Source organism: Vigna unguiculata, chromosome 1, assembly GCF_037176805.1.
Source record: "Vigna unguiculata cultivar grain cowpea cultivar isolate G323 ecotype 2 chromosome 1, ASM3717680v1, whole genome shotgun sequence".
NCBI classification, from domain to species: Eukaryota; Viridiplantae; Streptophyta; class Magnoliopsida; order Fabales; family Fabaceae; genus Vigna; species Vigna unguiculata.
The window spans coordinates 38,547,710-38,570,911 of NC_140792.1; the positions used below are offsets into that span (position 1 = coordinate 38,547,710).

The 23,202-nt window shown below is 30.8% G+C and overlaps 2 protein-coding genes across 2 annotated transcripts; one reads left to right on the forward strand and one right to left on the reverse strand.

The window, feature by feature from the left end:
• Window positions 1-925: 925 nt before the first annotated feature.
• LOC114178068 (spindle pole body-associated protein) lies at window positions 926-3,475 on the forward strand. The gene is made up of 3 exons (XM_028063761.2): window positions 926-1,251; window positions 1,454-1,595; window positions 3,139-3,475. Exons 1-3 carry the CDS (start codon window positions 986-988, stop codon window positions 3,223-3,225), a joined length of 495 nt encoding a protein of 164 aa, XP_027919562.1. The 5' UTR covers window positions 926-985; the 3' UTR covers window positions 3,226-3,475.
• Window positions 3,476-4,614: 1,139 nt separating this feature from the next.
• LOC114176184 (uncharacterized) lies at window positions 4,615-5,976 on the reverse strand. The gene has a single exon (XM_028061140.2). It carries the CDS (start codon window positions 5,640-5,642, stop codon window positions 4,737-4,739), a length of 906 nt encoding a protein of 301 aa, XP_027916941.2. The 5' UTR covers window positions 5,643-5,976; the 3' UTR covers window positions 4,615-4,736.
• Window positions 5,977-23,202: the final 17,226 nt, after the last annotated feature.

The window sequence follows — 23,202 nt, forward strand, 5'->3', positions numbered from 1 at the left end:
GCTAAGTTTATTAGATCTAATCATCAACGTGTATGTTAAAAGATCTATATTTATTGATTTCAAATTTGATAATCATTAAAATAAACATCTACAGTAAGTAGTTAATAGCTGGATTGAAAAATTGTTATATTACCCTATAAACTTATAACATTAATTAGCTAGATATTTTTAATATAATTCTTTTCTACAAATAATAGTGATAAATTAAGAAATAATCAATCATTTGATCTCTTTTATTCTTATTTTCAGTTTTAAGTGTTTGAAATTAAAATATAACAAATAACTTATTAATTACTATGATGATTTCATATTGAAGAGTATTTATTTTTTTGTTAATTTTTCTTATCAATATTGTAAGATAATATTAACTTAAGAAAAATCTCACTCTGGTGGTGTATGGGTTATAGAGACATCTCACCCTAATAAAATACTTTTCCCTTATGCTTTATCAACATGTTGCGATATACACCAAGACAAATAATTATCTGATGTAGTCTCATTAAACTCATTATTCAAAAAACAACATTGAAATTTCTTTATTAATTGAGAATTTCTGATAAGTCTTAAACGCATATTTTCAAGTAACAGTTTTAATCTATGTTCTTAGACTTGTAAGCTCTTGTAAATCTTGCTAAAATTGTTCAAGAAGTGTTAACAAAGAAGAGTGCATTCATTGACGTGACTGTCTTTTTCAACCTTATGGTTTTTTAGTTAACTTTTTTTTTTTTTTAATCAGCATCTAAGTCAGGATGAATTGAAATAGGTGATTTTGATGGCTCTAGCTAGCAATATATTTTTAGCATATCTTTGTAAGATAATTTAATTAATTAAATTTTATTAAAAATCACAGAATAACTATCTGTTACGTAGTAATTATGTACAAAAAAAAATAGTAATAAGAAACTGAATAAATTGGCAAATTCTATGTCCTTTTATTTACAGGGTTTGCAGTTGCAGACAGTAGTAACCGGCGTTCTTTGAAACGATGATAACACTCATGTCGGTGTTGCCATTTCCACTCTCCAATAGATTACCCACACAAACACACAATCCCAATTCGCATCACCGTTTTCCTTCTTCCTTCACTTTCCCCACATCGTTCCCCAACAAAACCATCGTCTTTGGTATCAATCCCAGCGATTCCAAAGACCCTTCTTTCTTCGACGAAAATGGCGTGGTCAACGACATGGAGGGTTACCTCAACCACCTCTCCCTCGAATACGATTCTGTTTGGGACACCAAACCCTCTTGGTTGGTCAACTTCCCCAATTATTTCTATTAACTGCCCTTTTAATCCCTAATTTTGTTAAAAGTAAGTATTTTGGTCTACGGAATTGTTGTAATTGTACATTGATATTGGAATTTTGAAAGCATAATTTAACATTGTTTTTGGTGTTTAGTGACACTTCGTCATTGGTGGTTGATTGTTTATCCTTTTTGATATTTTGGTTAGGTGTCAACCCTGGACAATAGCGCTCACGGGGCTTGCAGTTATTGCCATTAGTTGGTTGATTTTGAATTCTCTCTTAGTCACTTCGTTTGTATCGTCGCTAATATGTGCATGGTGGTACATTTTCCTCTATTCTTATCCCAAGGTTCGTCAGCACATTCTCTTATCTGCGTACTTCTTTTTTTATCTTTTTCTTTTGCTTTTCATAACACGGTTCTTTATTTGCTTATTCTGGTTAGGGTATAAAACTAAGAGGGAACACATGCTTGACCATATTTTACTTCAAGCATTTCTTAGGGAAAAAATTAAGTCAAAAAGATTAGATGGTTTTTTCTACAACTATGGAGAAATTAATTATAATTTTTCTTTTTATTTTCTTTCCAAAAGTGTTTTTGAAGAAATTCATCTAGACCTTAAATTAGCTTGACGTCAGGTGAAGTTTTCTTGCAAGGGATACTGTATACTTTTTTTTTAAACAATTAAAGAAAATTATTATAATATATGGAATATATCGGTGTAGTCTTTTTCATATACTTGAAAGGAATTAGTGTGGGATAAAAGAATTAAAAGGCTCGTGACATCTTCAAAAACTTCTGAAAGTGCCTATGTAATCTGCTCTTTAAATATCTGCCTGTTAGGGCAGGGCACATGTGGTAAGTGTTTGAGTCTGAGTTTATGAATCTTCGATTCAGTGGGATTTTGAGATTACCTTAAAATTTTTCTTTTGTTGATGGAACACTCGTAGTGATTAAAATTTCATGTCGTTTTACTCCCTCATAGGTACCTGCCAGATTTTAGTCAGAGGCTTTCAGCGTGCTTAGGAAATAAAGCATCAATTTTGGTTTATGTAGTGATTTGTTCACGTCTTGTTTCCTTAAGAGAAATTGATGTAGAAATGGTTCGTGTGTTTCTTGAAATTAGAGAGAATGAGATATATTACCAATATATGAACATGTTTAGATGAGTTTTTCCACAAATTTCTTCTAGCATAGAAAGATAAGAAAAAAATTGGAATATTTTTATAGGCTAAAATTAATTTATACATGAAATAATATAGAGGAGGTTTCCTATATAATTTTTCTATTTTTTTATTTCTAACTTTTACACCAGCTAATTTTAGCTTGTGGAGAAGTCAAATATATATATATATATATATATATATATATATATATATATATATATATATTATTTTCTTTCCTTTTTCCTAGAAGGACTTACGGAAAAATCATCCAAAGACACTACATGTTCTACATGGTATTAGCGTTTGCAGTTGAGAAAGTTATGTGGAATCAAGTTTGTGCTTACTTACATTTTGAACCCCTTTTATTTCAGAAGTTATATTCATCTTTTTGTTAAATTATCATTACACTTAAAGTGACTGTATGTGAAGTAAAGGACTTATTATAGAAATCGCTTAAATAAGCAACTACAGGTTATTTAAGCTTTAAAAAGAAATCAAATTTTCATTTCAAAATGAGGGTTCTCTTGTGTCTAGTTGAGAAATAAATTAGAAATCTGATAAAAATAAGTAAAGAATTCAGTCGAGTTCTTAATTGAAAATAAGTAGCACTAAATTCTATCTGATAACAAGGCATCTATTAAAAGAGAATTAAGAATCTAGGTTGAGTTCTCGTGTTTTCAAATGCTTTTGCAGTAATTTTCAGCAAGAATTTCTTGTTTGTTGTCAGGCATATTCAGAGATGATTGCTGAGCGCAGAGAAAGAGTTACAAATGGTGTTGAAGACACATTTGGTCAAGGGAAGAAGAATCAGTGATTCGTATTATTCTTACCCGAGTTGTATCCATCTTTTGCGCCTTCTTTCCTCGCTCTGTGTATCTGTTTGTATTTGTATATTCAATTACTGAGTAGTACGTGTTCGTATTACTGCCAATTGGCTTGGAGATAACAGGGTGATGTACAAGTCTTGATGATAAATATTTGACCTTGTCTTCTCACACTGGACGCGCATGGTATGAACTTATGATTTATTTTGGTTGAATTAAATTAGAGAATTGTTCCCTAAATCTGTGAAAATATCTTTCTGTCACAACTAAGAAGCATTTATCTTTTCAAAAGCTTCGGTCAGAGCTACGAAGCAGTAGTTATTGTTTAAAAATTTGTGTTGTTAGCTTTTGTATTGTACAAAAAGTCGTCCAGAATTTATTCAGATTTGTACAGAGAAACATATTCACTAAATTAAAGTTTCGTAAGATGTTATTTATCTAACGAAAGGTTAAAAGCGAAAGAAGTGGGAAGGACTTTTCTTTGGTAAAAAATAGTCAAACAATCTGCTGCAGAGTCCACCATCATGAACATTCAGTATCATTCCATCAATAAAGTCTAAGGCAAAATAATTTCCAAGCCAAAATAGTTGAAAATTACAAACACAGAAGATTATGAGATTAAAGTTATCCCTTTGTATATCAAAAGCCTGTGCTTAGTTTAAAGCAAAATAAATGGTGTTAAAAGGGCTCATTGCTTGGTCATTTACCTCACTTGACAATATATATGCACAAACACATACACAAAAGTTGATTTTAGGACATTTAACCTAGCATTTGGAGAGAATAAGATAAGTTTGGCACATTCTTTCCCTCCCCGGTATGAATAGAAAAAGATTCTAAAAAGGTTGATGGAAACTTGGCGAATTTCCCTTCAGGTTGTGACAGTTAAGCCATCAGCAAGAACTTAGTCCTGTTCAAAAGGTCAAAAGTCGTGCTGCTGTTGTTTTAGGTTGGTTGTTGAAAATGGAAATCAAAATAAAAAATTTGAAGCCTGAGCTTAAAGTTAAACGTCGGAACTGAAAGTCCATAAAAACTGTCAAAATCGTGTTTTTGTATCTGGGTGATCGTTGAAAATGGAAAACATTTGAAGCTTAGGGTTTAAGTTAAACGTCAAGGTGAAAGTCAATCAAAGCTTCAATACCGTCTTTGTTATTTTCCTTAGAAGCAGAAATTCCTCGACAACAGTGATACCACCAAAAAGCTTTTGTTCTACGCACCTTTCATCTCTCAGTAACCATATATCTAATGACTAATTTCAGCAAGAAACAGAATCAGAGATTTAGAAACCGCAAGAAGGTTATTCCAGAATATGGATGACTAGTTGTATATATACGTGCAATTGAATTAAACAGAAGAAAAAAATATAAAGTACTAAGGCAGAAAAAAAAAACGAGTTTATGAGTTTCATGTAATTTGATCACATGATTGCTGAAAACTGTGTGGCTGGCAATACCAGTTTAGTACTCAAGAATAAGATTCCATAACTTAACTCCTACACTGATTACTCATTTCTCCAAGCATACAAAATGAGAGAGAATCCAAGACCTTGCAACTGGGAATCCCTGAACTGCTGAGAGTAAGCCCATGTGAGAACAGAAGGATCAGAAACAGATTGGTTTGCGAACATCTTCTCAGTTGAAATGCAAGTTTGGAACATAAAAACCGCATTTCCCAGAGCATTTCCAAAGAGCCAATTATGTACATCCCAAAACACTTCCACTGCTACACCATCCACCAAAATAGTGTGATTTCCCCGGAACTTCCACTTGAGTTGCTTCACCTGCATCACCGTCTTGCTATCAATTCGGATCACAAGGCATGGATCATTAAGCCCAAGTGTGTCACACTCAATTCTCACATCATGCACTTGGCCCTTGTCACAAAACTGAGCCTTTGCACCGTAAAACTTCTTCCCAAAAATGTGCTCTCTCTTTGCAATAAAAACGGCTTCCGAGTTAGCACAAGTATAGTCACCATCAATCTTCTTGCATGCCTCCTTTTTCAGATCCCCGAGGAGTAAGACCATCTCTTGGTTGAACACAACAACCAAGTAAAATCCCTCCAACGGTTCAGGCCCGGAACCAAATTTAGCACAGCTCAAATCCCAAAGTATATCGATTTTGCTAGACTCAACCTCCAAATTCTTTGACCCTTTTCTCTTTGAGAACAACCATGGCTTTATATCAACCTTGCAGAGACAATGATTACCCAATTCATCGATTCCCACACTCAAGCCTTGTCCCATCAAATATTTGGTCCAGGAGACAGTAATCAAGAATGAACGGCCTCCTAACTTACACTGATAGACACAAGTAACAACATTTTGAGCTCCCCTTGTTGTACTTGAATAGGAGGAATCTACAACCTGAACACCATTTTCTCCAAAGCAAGAAGGAAACTCCTTCATGGCAGCTAAATTATCTGAACTTGTTTCCTGAAATCTGATCTTTATCGCTTTATGAGAAGGAAAAGATCATGGCCTAAATTTCCTCAGGATCAGCTCAAAAACTCTTAATTTTTCATCTGAGTCAGTATTTGTTTAGAATGGGACAGCAGAAGAAAGAAAGACAGAGACAGAGAGAGAATTGCTTTAGCTGTTAATTGTATGCCGAACTACTAAAGTAGAAGCCAAAATGTCTGATTTGAGAAATGGAAGGAACAGAAAGGAAGGCTAAGTAAAAGAGAATTTGCTTTTAGCACATGGGGTAACAAGAAAAGTGAAGGAATGGATAAAGCATTAAAACCTGGAATATAATAATAAAGAGAGTTTTACTTTACACCAAAAATTTAAAAAGAATAGAGAGTTGGTCAAAGCATTAAGTGTGGCAACTGGGTATGTATGTATGTATGTGCTGAAGAGAGTGGTTTTTGTTTTATACATGCTCTCTCTCAATTTCTTTTAAATAAAAAATATATATAATGATGCCAGCTCAATTTTTCAAAATTATAATTATGTCCCTGCTGGGAAGCAGAGACAATATTAAAACTGTTTAAAATAATTGCCATAAAATAAAATGATTGAAATGATTAGATATAAACGTAATATTTAAGAATAATATTCGATGTATCACTTCAAAGTCTCTCTGAACTGGTATAATTAGAGTGAGTATGAAAAATAATGAGATTAATTTAATTAAATGATAAAATACATAAATATGAAATGATATATTGAACCGAAAAAATAACACTACTTAATATTTAGTAGTTTTCCATTCCTATTAAAAATAATCTGAACTATCAAAGTATTTGCTCAATATAAGACTCATAGAGGGTATATGAGGATAAAAAAAATCATAATGATATTCTTTATAGAAGATATAAGAATGAGTCAATACAGTATATTTTGGTATGAAGATGAGAGAAGTGAAAGGTATTAATTAAGTGGGCACCTTCTCAATTCAACCATTAATTGAGAACTAAGTATTCATCTCCAGAGTCCACAATCCAACCCCCCAAAACGTGGCTTTTTTTTTTCACAATTAGTGGGAACAACCGTGTTTAGACATCGAAAATTTGGTTTTGGCAACAGTTATAACCTATAACTTACTACTTAATCTATTCATGACTAAAAGGTTAATAACACTCTTAAGCCTCTAAATTTAAACAAACCATTTTGTTTTCTTGCATGGTTAAACTAAATACACCGGGATTGCTTCACAAAGGAACTTATTATTAAGAAATAAACTTTAATATTAGCTTAATTTTATAAAATTGATTTATAAAATAAGTTTCCATCACTTATATTATATATATATATATATATATATATATATATATATATTTATTGTAAATCAATTTTATTTTTAGTTGATATGAAATTTTTAACACACTTTTTCAAGTAGAGGTATGATATTAATGGATAATCTGATTAATAACAATTTAATAACAGATGAAACAATAAATTCTAACAAACATCTCATTTTGTTAGAATAAGTTTTAACTTATAATTTTATAATTTTAATATCATGTTAAAAAAATAAATTTTAACTCTTATAAAAACTAGTTGGTACCAACTTATATAACTTATATACCGTAAACTTTATCTTCGGTGAACAACATAAGACTTTGAATAAAACTATATTACTAACAATTGTGATATATTTTCTTGTTCACTTTAATGAGGTGGGGGGTACAGAAGCAGAGACTTTTTGTCAGTGTTCCAATGGAAATTGCAAGCTGCTTGACCATCATCTTCAACAATTAATTTGATGACATAATGTGGATCATCTTCATCTTGCCTTAACCAAACCAGGGATTAGGTGCCCCCACCAAGGGACACTTAGATTATGGACCAGCCAACTGCTTGGAACTGTAGCCATTGAATTTCTCAGAAATTGTTTAATAGTTCGGACCAGTTCATGCTTCCATTTAATACATTATGTGATACACATTCAAGATTTTTAATTTATAAAAAAATGTTAAAAATATCATATTAAAGTATACGTTCAGAGATCTGGAGTTTATGTGAGGAAAAAAATATAAATAAGAGACAATATTTGAATATTTGTTTATTGAACTGGTTTTTGTTGAGATTAAATTAAGTATAAACTTAAATTCTAAATAAACAATTGACGATGCATTATGTGATTTTTGTTTTGAATCTACGATATGTTTTCTTATTATGTAATAATTTTTCTTACTTTCTACTGCTCAATAATTTTTCTCTCCTTAAACAAGGTGCGGAGGAAAGGTTACCCAGCTGTCTCAATAATGGTGCAGGGAGGGGCTCTCTTGCAATTGACATACCGGTTTGTTTTAGTTATTTTTATAAATATTAAATAACATTAAAAATTGAAATGTGAGTTTAAATTTTATATTAAATAAAAATAAAAAAGTGAGTTTCATATATCAATCCTTTTAATAAGAGATAATATCAGTCCTTTTATTTATATTAGTCTCATGTTTCATTATTTTTACATTTTCTTGATTAAGTCCTCAAATGACTCATCAAATGCAGCTATTTGAGTTTGTCACTTATTTAATTTTCTTATACCAAACATTATTGAACAGCTGGAAATATATATATATATATATATATATATATATATATATATATATATATATATAATATCACGATGACTAGTTGTTTAGAGATTTGACCGATTATCTTTAATTAATCCTTTCTAGTAATAATCATAATTTTTGAAGTTGAGTTCTTGTTTAGAAAGCATTAAGACTAATTATTGATTTATATATGATGAGGATCGTGATTTTTCACATTGTTGATATACCACCAAAAGTCTTTGCAGGCTAGATGTTGTGCATAACATGTGTTGCTCCTCCTTTTTGCCCCTTTCATTTGTCCCTTCACAAATGGATAACTACTAAATCAGAAGGGTTGGCGAGACATGGACATACAATGCATTGATACTTCAATCTGACTTCCATATTTGTGTTAAATATGTATTTGTATATGATATTTTAGGATAATTTATTAATACTTACTAATGAAATATTTGATTAATAAGACAACAATACTTTTATGATGACAATAGATTATAATTGTTTATGTTAATAAATTTAATACATATGATTTTAATTTAGATTCATGTAATAACAATCATATATTTAATATATTTATCATGTTTTTAATAATTATTGTATTTTTCAATAAACATATATCACATATTATATCTTATTATTTTTAAAATAAACATATCGGCATATTGGATACGCATTATATCCGATACACATATCGTATTTGTACATCATGAAAATATATATATATATATATATATATATATATATATATTTATTTATTTATTTATTTATTTATTGATGAATAGAGATGGTCGTCCTGATCCTCATGTGATGGTATGAAGAATGTGCAGTGATGATGGACTTTGTGTTACCAAATGGCAACTTCAAACGCAGAAGCAATAGGGATTCCATGGATTTAGTCAAGCTTTTGCTAAGACAAAAGTCACACACACATTAGGACTGTTAAATCAGGATTAGACCACTCACTTTCAATTGCCATCAAATTAAATTATTAAGCTTTTGATTTTTTTCCTCAATTATCTTCATAATTTTATTTTAGTCCTTAATTGTAGTTTTATCTATTTTAGTCCCGTTCTTTTTATAAATTTTTTTGTCCCTCCTATCAAGTAATAATGACATGGCGACAGTAATAATTTTTTTTCTATTTTCTATATATATATATATATATATATATATATATATATATATATATATATATATATAATTGAATCATTGTACGTGTAGTTTGATTACACTATACTGATCGATGAATGTAAAAAAACAAGTGATTGTCTCATTGCACTCTTTATATAGTATAATAGCATTTACAATGAGTTATCATAAATTATAAATATTAGACATTAGAATTCTCATTGTTCTAAGCTTTCTAATTAATTAATTAAAGGACATATTTTATTGAATTGTTTTGAAGAAAAGTTATATTATAACTGAACTATAATAAATTGTGACACTATTTTTAATTTAAAATTTTGAGAAAAAAATTTATGAATTGTTTTTCCTTAATATTATTTTTCTAATTTTTATTTAGCACATTTTAAATTTAAATATTTAATATTCTATTAATTAATTATGAATATTGTTGTTCATCTAGTAACTGCATCCAAATATTTCAGATAGGATAGTAAATGAAATTCTCTTTATGAAAATTTTGAATTCTTTATGATTTTGACATGAAACAGAAAACTCTAATATTGATAGACACTATATATCCATCTCTATACATTATTCATTCTCGTCATCATATTTGTTATCTTTTAATAAATTACTAAACTTTTTCAGGTAATCTAAAAAATTGTATTAACAATTCTTTAGCTATTATAATATTTGATATTCTTTTTATAATTATTTAATCTTTAGCTAATTATTATTTTATTTTTTATTATATTTATACAATTTTTTTTTTATTTTGTATTTTTTTAACTTTAAATCTTAATAATATTATATTTTATTTGTTATAATTTTTACTTTTTATATTAAAATTATTTATTAATATTTAAAATCGTAAGAATATATATATATATATATATATATATATATATATATATATATATATATATCATTTATAAGATGAAATAATAATATTATGACTTTCTTTTAATTTTTGATGTAGTTTAATGTGGGTTATTAATTGTCTTGTTAATGAATGATTCACATTAATCATGTCAAAACATCAAAAATAAAGAATGAAAGTAAAAAATTGGAATTCAAAATGTAATTTTCCAAAATTTAATATGCATTAAAATTATGACTATGATAAAAATTTAAATTTACAAGTAAAATTGGAATATTTAAATTCACAACCCTCACCTGTCTCATCCCTAGTCCCAAATAAAGATGATTTTTGCTTTTCACTTCAATCTCCAATAAAAGAAGACTAGGTGGTGTGTGTTCAACTATACACCCATGTTCACTTAACTTGGTTAACTTTCTAAATAACTTTTTGGTAAGTCAACAACGTCATAATTACATTATTGGTTAATGCGGTTAATGGACAACAAAAGTTAAAATAATGATTTTTTTTCTTCTATCTAACAATATTATGAGTCATTCAAAAACTCAGTAAATCACCAATTGGCACTGGTTACAGAAAAAAATGGAAAATGAACAAAGTTAATTTCTTAATAGAACAGTGATTTTGCTACGATAATAATAATAATAATAATAATAATAATAATAATAATAATAATAATAATAAAAGATATAAACTACAGTAACCTTAGGTCAGCTCATCAGAATTGAGATTGGGTGGAATCAAAGAATTAAATATGTGGTCTCCATTACTAACTACCCTATTCAAATTATATTCTTTGTTTAATTGGCCTTAGCTTAAAACTAAATATTCCAACAAAAGTTATGAATGTAACCTAAGAATATTTGCACAGTTAGTTGATTAAAAGAGAAAAGGTGTAAAAAATATATTAAAGAATATATTTGCAAAGAGAAGCAACAAAAACAGGAGAGTAGTGGAATGATTAAAGGAGATGGAATAATGATAAAGTTTATGAGACAAAAGATTGCTTAGAAATTGAGGTTAATTTATCCCTTATGTAGTGTGAGTGTTACTGCAAGTGGTGTATCACAGTATGAGAAAAAAAAGGTGTAGACTTTAAACCATACACTGCCACACACACAGATGAACTTGTCCTGCTGTCTCCCACCTTCTCTGTAATAAAAGCATCTCCACAATATCAATCATGGATTTTATGCCTTTTGTTTGATTCCTTGGATTTCTCAATTCTTTTGCAGTGTAATAGAGACTCATTTCTAAAACTATCAAAATTTATTTAAGAAATGTTCCGAGTGTTGTTATTTTTCAGTCATATATATAATATTTAAATATGTTAGGATTATTATTTATTTAGTTAAAGTTATAGGGTAAGATGCTAATATAATATTAGGTTTAGTCAAGAGCATAACTATTTTTAAAAGTTATTTTGTAGATATCAAGTGACATTAGAGTTAAATTAAATTATTAAAATCTAAAATGTAAGAAATGATTATGGTGGCATTTACAAGGAAAATAATATCACGTCTCTCTTATATTATTTTCTCTTTATCTTTATCTTTATCTTAATCTTATGAGAAAACAAAATGGAACATCTTTTATATTTGAAAGATCATATTTTAAAATTTAAATATAAGTTTAAATTTTATATCAAATATAAAATTAAGAAACCTTAATAATATATGAGGATCAAAACTCACACATTTATTGTCTTAAAATTATGAATTGAAAATAGTATCATTCTCTTATATAATTATATAATTTAGACTCAAATTTTATTGGTAGTGTATTTTCGATAAAGGTAACATCAAGTTAATGATTATATGTTTAATAGATAAAATTTATGTATCAAATATATTATATACAATATGAAGAAGTCCTTAATCCACTGATATTTAACGTATTTTCTTTAATCTTAAGTTCGAATATATAAATGAAAATTATCTTTAATTCGTTTTCTAAAGTTTACTCAACAACGATTAATATAGATATAGGAAAAAGAATTAGTAACATAAAATTATAAACAAAAATTGACATTGGGACATTTTATCACCAAGTCCTGCCAACCTAACACGTCCTTGTGACGAAAAGCTTCAAATGCTTCCAAATCAGTTGTCAAAAACTAAGGTCTGGTAACATAAACATGTCATGTGGAAAATATTTTGGCATCCAAATTCTGCGGAATGTGGTCGTGGGTTCTTCATACATGTTGGCCTGAAATTATAAATCCTATTGGATCTTTTTGTGTACTATAGTGGGCCAAAATTGCTTTCATTAGAGAGAGACGTTCAAATTTTGAAGAACACCATAGAGGATCTTTGTCGGAAAGATGACATTGAGAAATAACTTGTTTTCGGAGGAAGTAGATGCCAAGGTTTAAAATCATGTTAGCAAACACTCTCAAGCCTTGTGTGCAGGGAAATGGTACTTGTTACGAATTTAACATTGAGAAAATAGGATTTCTTGATTGAAGGCAATTTGTTGATGAAAACTTCAACTTTAATTTGTAAAGAACTCTTGGGATAAATTTTGTTAAACGGGTTATATTTGCTTAAATTATATTTAAATAGTTCCTAATTTCAAAAAACAAATCATGTAAAGTAAATAGATTTTTGAAAGAAAAAAAAGATTTCTCGAAACAAAGGAGCTTATGTCTGCTGACACAAGACAAATTCTATTGAAATTTATCAGAAAGTTAAAAAAAAAAAAATTCCCAATTCATCTATGATTTATCATGAATGCCTACTCCTTTGTCATTTCTTTGCTAGTTGAGATGAATGTAACCAACATGCTATTGGTATACTTGACAATGGATCTATAGTTGATTGATCCAATTTCAAGTTTGATGATAGAATCGTGATCAATTACTATCCATCCAAAGTATTATTGACTTTAAAATATATATTCTGTCACGATTTTATTTTTATGAAATACTTCAAAAAATAGAAAAAAGAAGGGATAAGTATGTTTCTCATTCCAGTACTAACATGCTAAATTGAAAATCGTCCCTCTGTCAAAGTTTATATAAAAATGATCCTTTTACTTTTATAATGAGTGAAAAGTATCCTCCAGTATAAACAGCGTTAAATATTTACTGACTTGGCAAACGGCGTAGATGACATGCCAATTTTTTATTTCAACAGCTGTTACTGCAATTAAAATATTTAAAATCTAATTGCTTAATCTTTTCTTTTTAATTTACCGTTGGGAGAGATTCTAGGGTTGTGGTTTCCTTGAAGGGTCGCACCAGGAACGCTCGCACCATTGATCGATCTGCACCAGGAAAGGCTCGCACCAGCTTCAGGCCGTAGAGCAACGTGAAAAATCATCTGTGAAAGTCGATCTAAACTTGGAGTGTGGTTTCGTTGAAGAACGGGTAAGTGATTTCGATTTGGAGTTCGTGTAGGGTTCGTAAACAATGAATAGGGTAAAGTTTTTTTAATTTTGTTAAAGACAGGTTGTTGGTGATGAAATCCCATGGCGAGAGCTCTGCATACATTCGCAGAAATTCTGGAACGAAGAGTGTTGGTGCCTCAAGTTCGTTCTCGGGTCTAAGAGGCAAATTATGTGGTTGTGGGGAAAAAGTAGTGCTTCTGCAAGCAAACACGACGAAGAACAAAGGAAGATTTTTTTGGAGATGTAGGAACTGGAGAGTAAGTTCTTTTAATTCTGTTTTTGTTAGAGAAATAATTTATGATTGGTTTTGTTGATGTGTTTTTGTTTTAAGTGTAGAGTGATGATAACTGTAAGTACTTTGAATGGGTTCATGATGGTGAAGAAAGTGTGATGGAAGAAAAACCAGAAATAGAGGAAGAAGATGATGAATTAGTTGCTGTTAACGACAAATATGTGATACAACTGATTAGGAAAAATACCAAGTTGAAGTTGAAATTAGAGGCAGAGATGACAGCAGGGAAGATACAATTTTATATTTTCGTTGTGGCTTGGATTTTGACATTAATGTTTGGTGTAATTATGTGTTTAAAGAGCAATTGTTCAGTTAACTAACAGAGTTTGTGTTTTAATAGCGTGTTGTCATTGTATTTCATAATGTATCAGACCCTTGCATCAATGGTTAAGTTCTGTTTTTTGTGAATCAGTTTTACCTTCTTCACTTTAACGCTGGAAAACTGAGTTGATTTAGTACCTATTACATTACCACATTATGATCTGCTGAATTCAATTAATCGAACAATACGCATGTAAATTAAACCACAATGTATTCTTTAATGTGAAACATGTATTGGATCTAAAGCACCGAAAAAAAATTTGATTTCACCGCTCGAAGACATAAAATGCTGTTCAATTCTGATTTCACCGCTAAAAGACATAAAATGTTGGAACAAGTCATAGCTTTTGAACATTAAAATATGGTAAAGTAATAAAAGCTGTTGAAAGTGGTGGCATACAGTATTGTATCAAAAGTTGTACCACAATATTTAAAAGCAAAAAATATTACAAAAGTTGGGCCAAAATATTTAAAAGCGGTGGACCACAATTCCAGAACACTTCACCCAATAATAGTGTGGACCACTCCATATTACAAAAGTGTGGTCCACTTCACATTACAATACAAAGTCTTTACACATTCACATGCTCTAGGCAGTGGGGTTGTTGGAGTGTTGAGAACCTAAAGTAGGTGCCATTCCTCTCGTCCCTGCTCCTGGAGTGTTGCTGGTGGAGCTATTGTTGTTGGTTTCCATGGGCGGAGCAATTCTTGTACCTGCAGGTCCCTTTCTCTTTGAAGATTGCTTCCTGATCCTGGTTTTCACCTGTTTTTCAAGAAGACCAAATATGCATCAATTTCAACAATTAATAACAGCTAAATGAAGGTCAGATCTGATATAAACTGGTATTACCCCTATGGTTTTTTTTGGTTGACTTTTGCATCCTCTTATGTTGTGCCCAAATTGATCACATCTTGTGCACTTCATCTTCAAATTTCTTCTGTTGATTTTTGAGTGACTGACAGTTTCATCTGCTTCCCTTCTTCTTAATTTCCTTGGCCTTCCAGCAGGTGTCTTGTATGATGGAGGTAAAATTGGTTGTGAATTGGTTTTTGGCCACATAGGTTGACCATTAATTGGGGAAATTTGTTCTCCATAACAACGTTGGTATGCTGCCTTTTTGTAAAATCTGTGAACATAGTTTTCTGGCTCTTCTAGTCTATAATTTATAACAGTAACAGCATGTCTACAAGGGATACCAACTAACTCCCAAAACCAGCATGTACATGAAAGTTGTTTTAAGTCAACTACAAACTTCTCCATGGTAAAACCTTGTGTGACCTCAAACTTATCACCACCAGCCCAAACAACCATCCAATTTCCACTCCTCTCAATTTCCCTATTCAATCTATTTCTTGGTTTAGGCATGACATCACCTTGATATTTTGATACTTTTTCTCTTAAATTTGCAAATCTACTCATCAAATAAGTTCTAATCCACTCCATCATGGTTAAAATGGGTTTGTCTCTAGCTAATAAAATGGTGCTGTTAAATGATTCAGATAGATTATTCATGACTACATCACACTTAGGATAAGAGCTAAATGCATGTTTGCACCAACATTTGGTGGGAATCTTTACTAACCAGTTATGAGCTTCTTGATTAATCTTTTTCAGTTCCTCCATTTTAGCCTCCCATGCTTGGTAATAGGTAGCTTTAGCAGCTGCCATCATCAAATCCCGAATTAAAACCCCACCTCCGAACTTTTTTTTGTAGTTGTTGTACAAATGACGAAGACAAAATCTATGCTCAACACCTTCCAATATCTCGTCAAAAACAAGCAACAGTCCCTGCCAGTTATTTTAATCATATTATTTGCAATAAATACATAAAGCATATACTAAACGAAGAAGACAATAAACATAAAAAGTTTTACCTTTTGCTGATCGGAGATGAAAACCCATCTATTTGTCTGCATATCACCAATGTCATCCAATAAGAGCGTCAGAAACCACCTCCAAGTTTCTTTACATTCGTTTTCAACCACAGCAAAAGCAAGGGGAAAATATTGATCATTAGGATCTCGGCCTACAGCAACCAACAATTGCCCACCATATTTAGTCTTGAGATGACACCCATCAACAACAATAAAAGGCCTACAACCACCTAAGAAACCCTTCTTGCAACCATCAAGGCACATGTAAAAACTTTCAAATCTTGGCTGGAAATTAGGAATAGGCTCACTGAATTTAATCTTACAAGTTGTTCCACTCCCAACTCTCTTCAATTCTGCCATGTAATCAAATAACAATGAATATTGTTTAGCAGCATCCCCCTCTAGTACATCCAATGCTCTGTGCTTAGCTTGCAAAGCCGTCCATGGACTAATTCTAATGTTGTGTGATTTCTTAATGTCATCCGTAATTTCATTTGCTGACATATTGCCAACATTTCTAAACTTATCCATAACAACTTTTGATACCCACTCTATATTGGCATTTTTGTTGTTAAAAACTCTTGCACATTGATGTACATCAACTAATGTTTTAACTTTAAAGCTATGACATGAGCCAACTTTGCTTACCAAAATTAAAAACCCACATCTTTTTTTGCAGACAGCTCTGACTCTTACTTTGTCCATTTTCACAAATTCAACCTGCCTCCCATTCAAAACTGCATGTTCTCTAATTGCTTGTTTGGCCTCTTTCAATGAACAAAATTCCATTCCAAGCTTAAACTTGAAGCTCTTACACATATCATCACTTTTGAACTTTGAGAAATTGTCATTCCCTTCAACATCACTGCCTAAATCTTCGCTGCTATATTCTTCATCTATTTCATGGTCTTCAAAATTTTTATTTGCCTCAAAACCGTCAGGTCCAATGTCTTCGGCCCCTGTTTCAGAACTTAGGTTAAATCCTTCAGCAAATTGTCTCCATCTATTAAGAACGTCCTGAATGTTTCTTCGTGGTCCATCATCCATCCCAAAACCATCTTCTCTATCTTCACATAATTCTGCATCACTGCCGTCCAAAACCACATCTTGAACTGACCCTTCTTCATCAATATCAGCTCCCTCACCAACCTTTCCATTATGGTCTTCACCCTCACCAACCTTTCCATTATGGTCTTCACCCTCACCAACCTCTCCATTATGCTCATGACCCTCACCAACTTCTCCATTATGCTCATGACCCTCACCAACTTCTCCATTATGTTGTTGACCCTGACCTTCATTACCAACTCCAACCTCTCCATCAAATTCAGCACCAACATCCTTATTAGTACCCTCACATTCAGCCTCACTACTTGGACAACCTTCAATTAACTTCACAATCTCAACATTTTGTGTTTCAGTAATTATATGCTCCACATAAATATCTACTTCATCTCTACTTTGCTCTGCATAAGTGGATAACTCCATGGCATCCTTGTCCAACACAAGAAGTTTCAAATCTCTATTTATGCTTCCCTTACTGGGCTTCCACCACAACTTGAATTCACCAACATATTTAAATTCCTTGACTATATTCACAGCTTCAAAATATGACCACATATCAGGATCAACATTATGTATCCTATGTTTCTCCCCCACCCACGTAAACCAACTGCTTTTTCGCCCTCACAAATTTCCCCATGTGGTGAACTGTTAAATTGAACCTACTTTCCCCCATTTCATTCAATTTCTAACACTGATTCAAAAAGATAACCCCAAATTACAATGTGTTTCAAAACTATGAAATCATATGCGGACGAAAATCAAAATCAAAAATAAAAAATCAAAATCAAAAACTAATAAACCATACCTTCACTGTCGCGGACGAAAACCCTAGGATTCACTCTCGCACTTCTCGCACTGTTGCAGTACACGAAAACCCTATTGGGTTCTTGATCAAAATTCGTAGACTGCGCACCTGATAAGCCTCTCTCAGTGGCACACTACCGTCACAGCACTCACAAACCACTCAATGGCACACCATCGTCACACAATCAGACCTTCGCATTCGTTTTCCACTCACGACACCCTTCGCGTTTTTTTCCCACTCACCAAGGTTTACCTAAAATGTTTAGAACTTTAAAACGTAATATGTTAAAGTATTTAGTTTACCTAAAAACTTAATAACTTTAAAACATATTATTTAAAAGTATTTACTTTAAAACGGTTAATTAAATAAATCAATTAGATTTTAAATATTTTAATTGCAGTAACAGCTGTTGAAATAAAAAATTGACATGTCATCTACGCCGTTTGCCAAGTCAGTAAATATTTAACGCTGTTTATACTGGAGGATACTTTTCACTCATTATAAAAGTAAAAGGATCATTTTTATATAAACTTTGACAGAGGGACGATTTCCAATTTAGCATGTTAGTACAGGGATGAAAAACATACTTATCCCAAAAAAGAATGTATATTTAAATTATCTTATACGTCTATCTCTAAATAGCATGACTATTGTTGGTAGAAACATTAATATCTTTGCTCTTTGCTAATAATTCAATTTTTGCGTTTAATTTTTGCTATGCATAAAAAAAACATGATTTCTTTTTTAAATATAAAATCTGTTTGGAAAGTATTTTATATATCATGATTTAGATCGAATCACTTAACAAATTTTATTATTAGAAATAAGATTTAACTACTTAATTATCATAAAATTTTAATCTTAAAATAAATTTTTTATTAAATTCTTAAGGTAGATATTTATACCTATATATATAAAAGAAATTGTTTTTGGTGTTCACATTTATTTTCTAATTTTATAATTTAAATATTTTTTTTAAAATTAAAATAACTATTTTACTAACTTTACTATTTAAATGATCGTTTATTTAAATTTTGATTATTTTTTTATTTGACCTGTCTTTTTAATCTTAGTATTTTTTTAATTAAAAATTATTTATAAAATAAATAAAAGTTATTTACTATAAAATTAGAAAATTATTTATATTCAATTCCATAATAATAATAATAATTTTATTACTATTAAAAAAAGAAATGCATGTTCATAGCCCATGTATTTTCATTAATATTTAATAATAAAAATTAGAATCTAATTGTTAAGGATCACAAATATACATTAATATAGATAGTAATTAAATATTCTCTATTCTTGATTTTTAATTTTCATAACTCGGACATGTTATAATACGACTCGTGCAATTTTGACATTTTATGTCGTGTTATATGCTTTGGATTTCACGAAACCGAAGTATATAACGACACAGTAGCGTTGTTGCAAATTTTACAACTTTTTTTGCTTCAGTTATCTAAATACCTGAAGCAGAATGGGGTTTTTCACTTCGGTTATTCCACAATCAATGCCAAACATCTTTATATTCGAAGTAAAAGAGATAGATGATATTTTAGAAATGTCACTGGATGCTTGATATTTGGCCTCTGGTGGCAAGTGAATTAGGCCAAAAATCCCTTTTTGTCTTGGTAAAAAATTGAACCGAGACTTTAAAGTTTGTTGGAATTCAAAATTTGCGAATCATTGTTATTCGTCTTCCTCGCGACTCCATTCTCTCTCTCTGCAAACTCACGAAACCTCTACAATGGCATCGCTGCAAACTCGTGACATCGTTACAATTACAAATCCATTTGTAATTACCAATAGGGCATCAATACAATTAACGTTTGGGTCTTTTTCTTCCATCTTCTTTTCTTCTTCCCTTATCATTTGTTTTTTTCGTCTTCTTCTCTCCTTCTCCTTTCCTCCTCGTAGGACCATCGTCTTCGTGTCTACCATTGTCACCTTGAACTCATTCTCCTCATCCTTCGTATTCTCTATTTCTCTTCCTCTTCCTTTTCCTTCGATTATATTTTAAATTATATATAAAAGATTATAAAATATACAAAATAATGAGATTAATTAATTAAAGATATTAATCATCCTAATATAAAATATTGCAAAGAATATTAAAATTATTTATAGAAATATTTACATATTTTATTACATTTCAAGTAAAAATAAATAAATTTTAAAACTAATTCCATCCTACAAAATAAGATATATTTTACACTAATTTATATCTCTTTATTTTATTTGAAATTGTCGTGAGACTTTTTAAACACTCACTTATGAAAAGATATTTATGATTATTCTCAATAAGAGAGTCATATACCACTGAAAAAACTATCAAATCTTTTATGAGAAACCGATATAAAATAAATAACATTAATATTAAAAGGTCATAAAACTAAATTTCAAGTCTTATTTTTAATAAGAACATAGTATTTATCATGCATAGGTGGTTTTTAATTCGGGTGAGTCAAGACCAGTTTTGAATGTTTAGAAAAAAAGATAAGTAACTAAAAAGGAAAAATTGAATGGTCGTTTTGATTTAAGTGTCATTGATACAAGTGGGTTGTTGCACATTTAACAGGGAACTGTGGTTAGTATACACTACTAATTAAAGAAATTAAAGCAATAGTATGCATGTGAGATCCATTGAATGTGAATTACAAAAGAAAAGTTTGGTTGAATTGCAAAAGGAAACTTTAGTTGTAACAAGAATGTTGAATTCCGCGGATATCCACATGTATTTACAAAAGAAAAAATTAATATTTAACGACATATTTTAACCTTGAAGTCATATAAAAATACAATGCATAACATTCATAAATTTCAAACAAAGTGTAAATAATTCATTTAAATAGTGTTGAATGACAGTTTACAAAGAAATGATTTTTTTTTGAAATTAATCGATAAAAAATAACTCATTCAAAATTTATGTGTTAATATTTTAATCATGTTTTATTTTATTTTATTTATATTAGATATAGCGGGTACGTGTATTCACGAGTACGAATATGATAATACCCGTACTTGTCCTGTTAACATGCGGGTAATACCCGTGCCTATTACCCGTAGATATCCATTTACAATATTAATTTTCTACTCATTGAGAGATTTATTCACAAATACAAATTTTTTTAACATCCCTAATATTGTATTGAAGGTTAAATACATTTAGTTTAGTGTGTCTTTTAACTTTATAACACTAAAAAGTTATCATTAAATATAAAATTTAGACAAACAAACTTAATTTTACATATTTTTAAAATGAAAGTTATTTATTCCATCTAAAAAAATACAACTAATTTTACCAAAAAAAAAACTGAAAACACATTTTTTATACCTTCTTTATATGACAAGGTGATGAAATAAAATCATTTGAATATTCGACTAAAAGTATTCTATATTAACATTATCCTAATATGGTACTGTAACGAGCATTGAACAATATAATAATGTGTACATAACTTTAGTGATAATAAATAAATATTTAGTATATAAATTATAGGGATAAGTATGTTTTTCATCCCTGTACTAACATGCTAAATTGGAAATCGTCCCTCTGTCAAAGTTTATATAAAAATGATCCTTTTACTTTTATAATGAGTGAAAAGTATCCTCCAGTATAAACAGCGTTAAATATTTACTGACTTGGCAAACGGCGTAGATGACATGTCAATTTTTTATTTCAACAGCTGTTACTGCAATTAAAATATTTAAAATCTAATTGATTTATTTAATTAACCGTTTTAAAGTAAATACTTTTAAATAATATGTTTTAAAGTTATTAAGTTTTTAGGTAAACTAAATACTTTAACATATTACGTTTTAAAGTTCTAAACATTTTAGGTAAACCTTGGTGAGTGGGAAAAAAACGCGAAGGGTGTCGTGAGTGGAAAACGAATGCGAAGGTCTGATTGTGTGACGATGGTGTGCCATTGAGTGGTTTGTGAGTGCTGTGACGGTAGTGTGCCACTGAGAGAGGCTTATCAGGTGCGCAGTCTACGAATTTTGATCAAGAACCCAATAGGGTTTTCGTGTACTGCAACAGTGCGAGAAGTGCGAGAGTGAATCCTAGGGTTTTCGTCCGCGACAGTGAAGGTATGGTTTATTAGTTTTTGATTTTGATTTTTTATTTTTGATTTTGATTTTCGTCCGCATATGATTTCATAGTTTTGAAACACATTGTAATTTGGGGTTATCTTTTTGAATCAGTGTTAGAAATTGAATGAAATGGGGGAAAGTAGGTTCAATTTAACAGTTCACCACATGGGGAAATTTGTGAGGGCGAAAAAGCAGTTGGTTTACGTGGGTGGGGGAGAAACATAGGATACATAATGTTGATCCTGATATGTGGTCATATTTTGAAGCTGTGAATATAGTCAAGGAATTTAAATATGTTGGTGAATTCAAGTTGTGGTGGAAGCCCAGTAAGGGAAGCATAAATAGAGATTTGAAACTTCTTGTGTTGGACAAGGATGCCATGGAGTTATCCACTTATGCAGAGCAAAGTAGAGATGAAGTAGATATTTATGTGGAGCATATAATTACTGAAACACAAAATGTTGAGATTGTGAAGTTAATTGAAGGTTGTCCAAGTAGTGAGGCTGAATGTGAGGGTACTAATAAGGATGTTGGTGCTGAATTTGATGGAGAGGTTGGAGTTGGTAATGAAGGTCAGGGTCAACAACATAATGGAGAAGTTGGTGAGGGTCATGAGCATAATGGAGAAGTTGGTGAGGGTCATGAGCATAATGGAGAGGTTGGTGAGGGTGAAGACCATAATGGAAAGGTTGGTGAGGGTGAAGACCATAATGGAAAGGTTGGTGAGGGAGCTGATATTGATGAAGAAGGGTCAGTTCAAGATGTGGTTTTGGACGGCAGTGATGCAGAATTATGTGAAGATAGAGAAGATGGTTTTGGGATGGATGATGGACCACGAAGAAACATTCAGGACGTTCTTAATAGATGGAGACAATTTGCTGAAGGATTTAACCTATGTTCTAAAACAGGGGCCGAAGACATTGGACCTGGCGGTTTTGAGGCAAATAAAAATTTTGAAGACCATGAAATAGATGAAGAATATAGCAGCGAAGATTTAGGCAGTGATGTTGAAGGGAATGACAATTTCTCAAAGTTCAAAAGTGATGATATGTGTAAGAGCTTCAAGTTTAAGCTTGGAATGGAATTTTGTTCATTGAAAGAGGCCA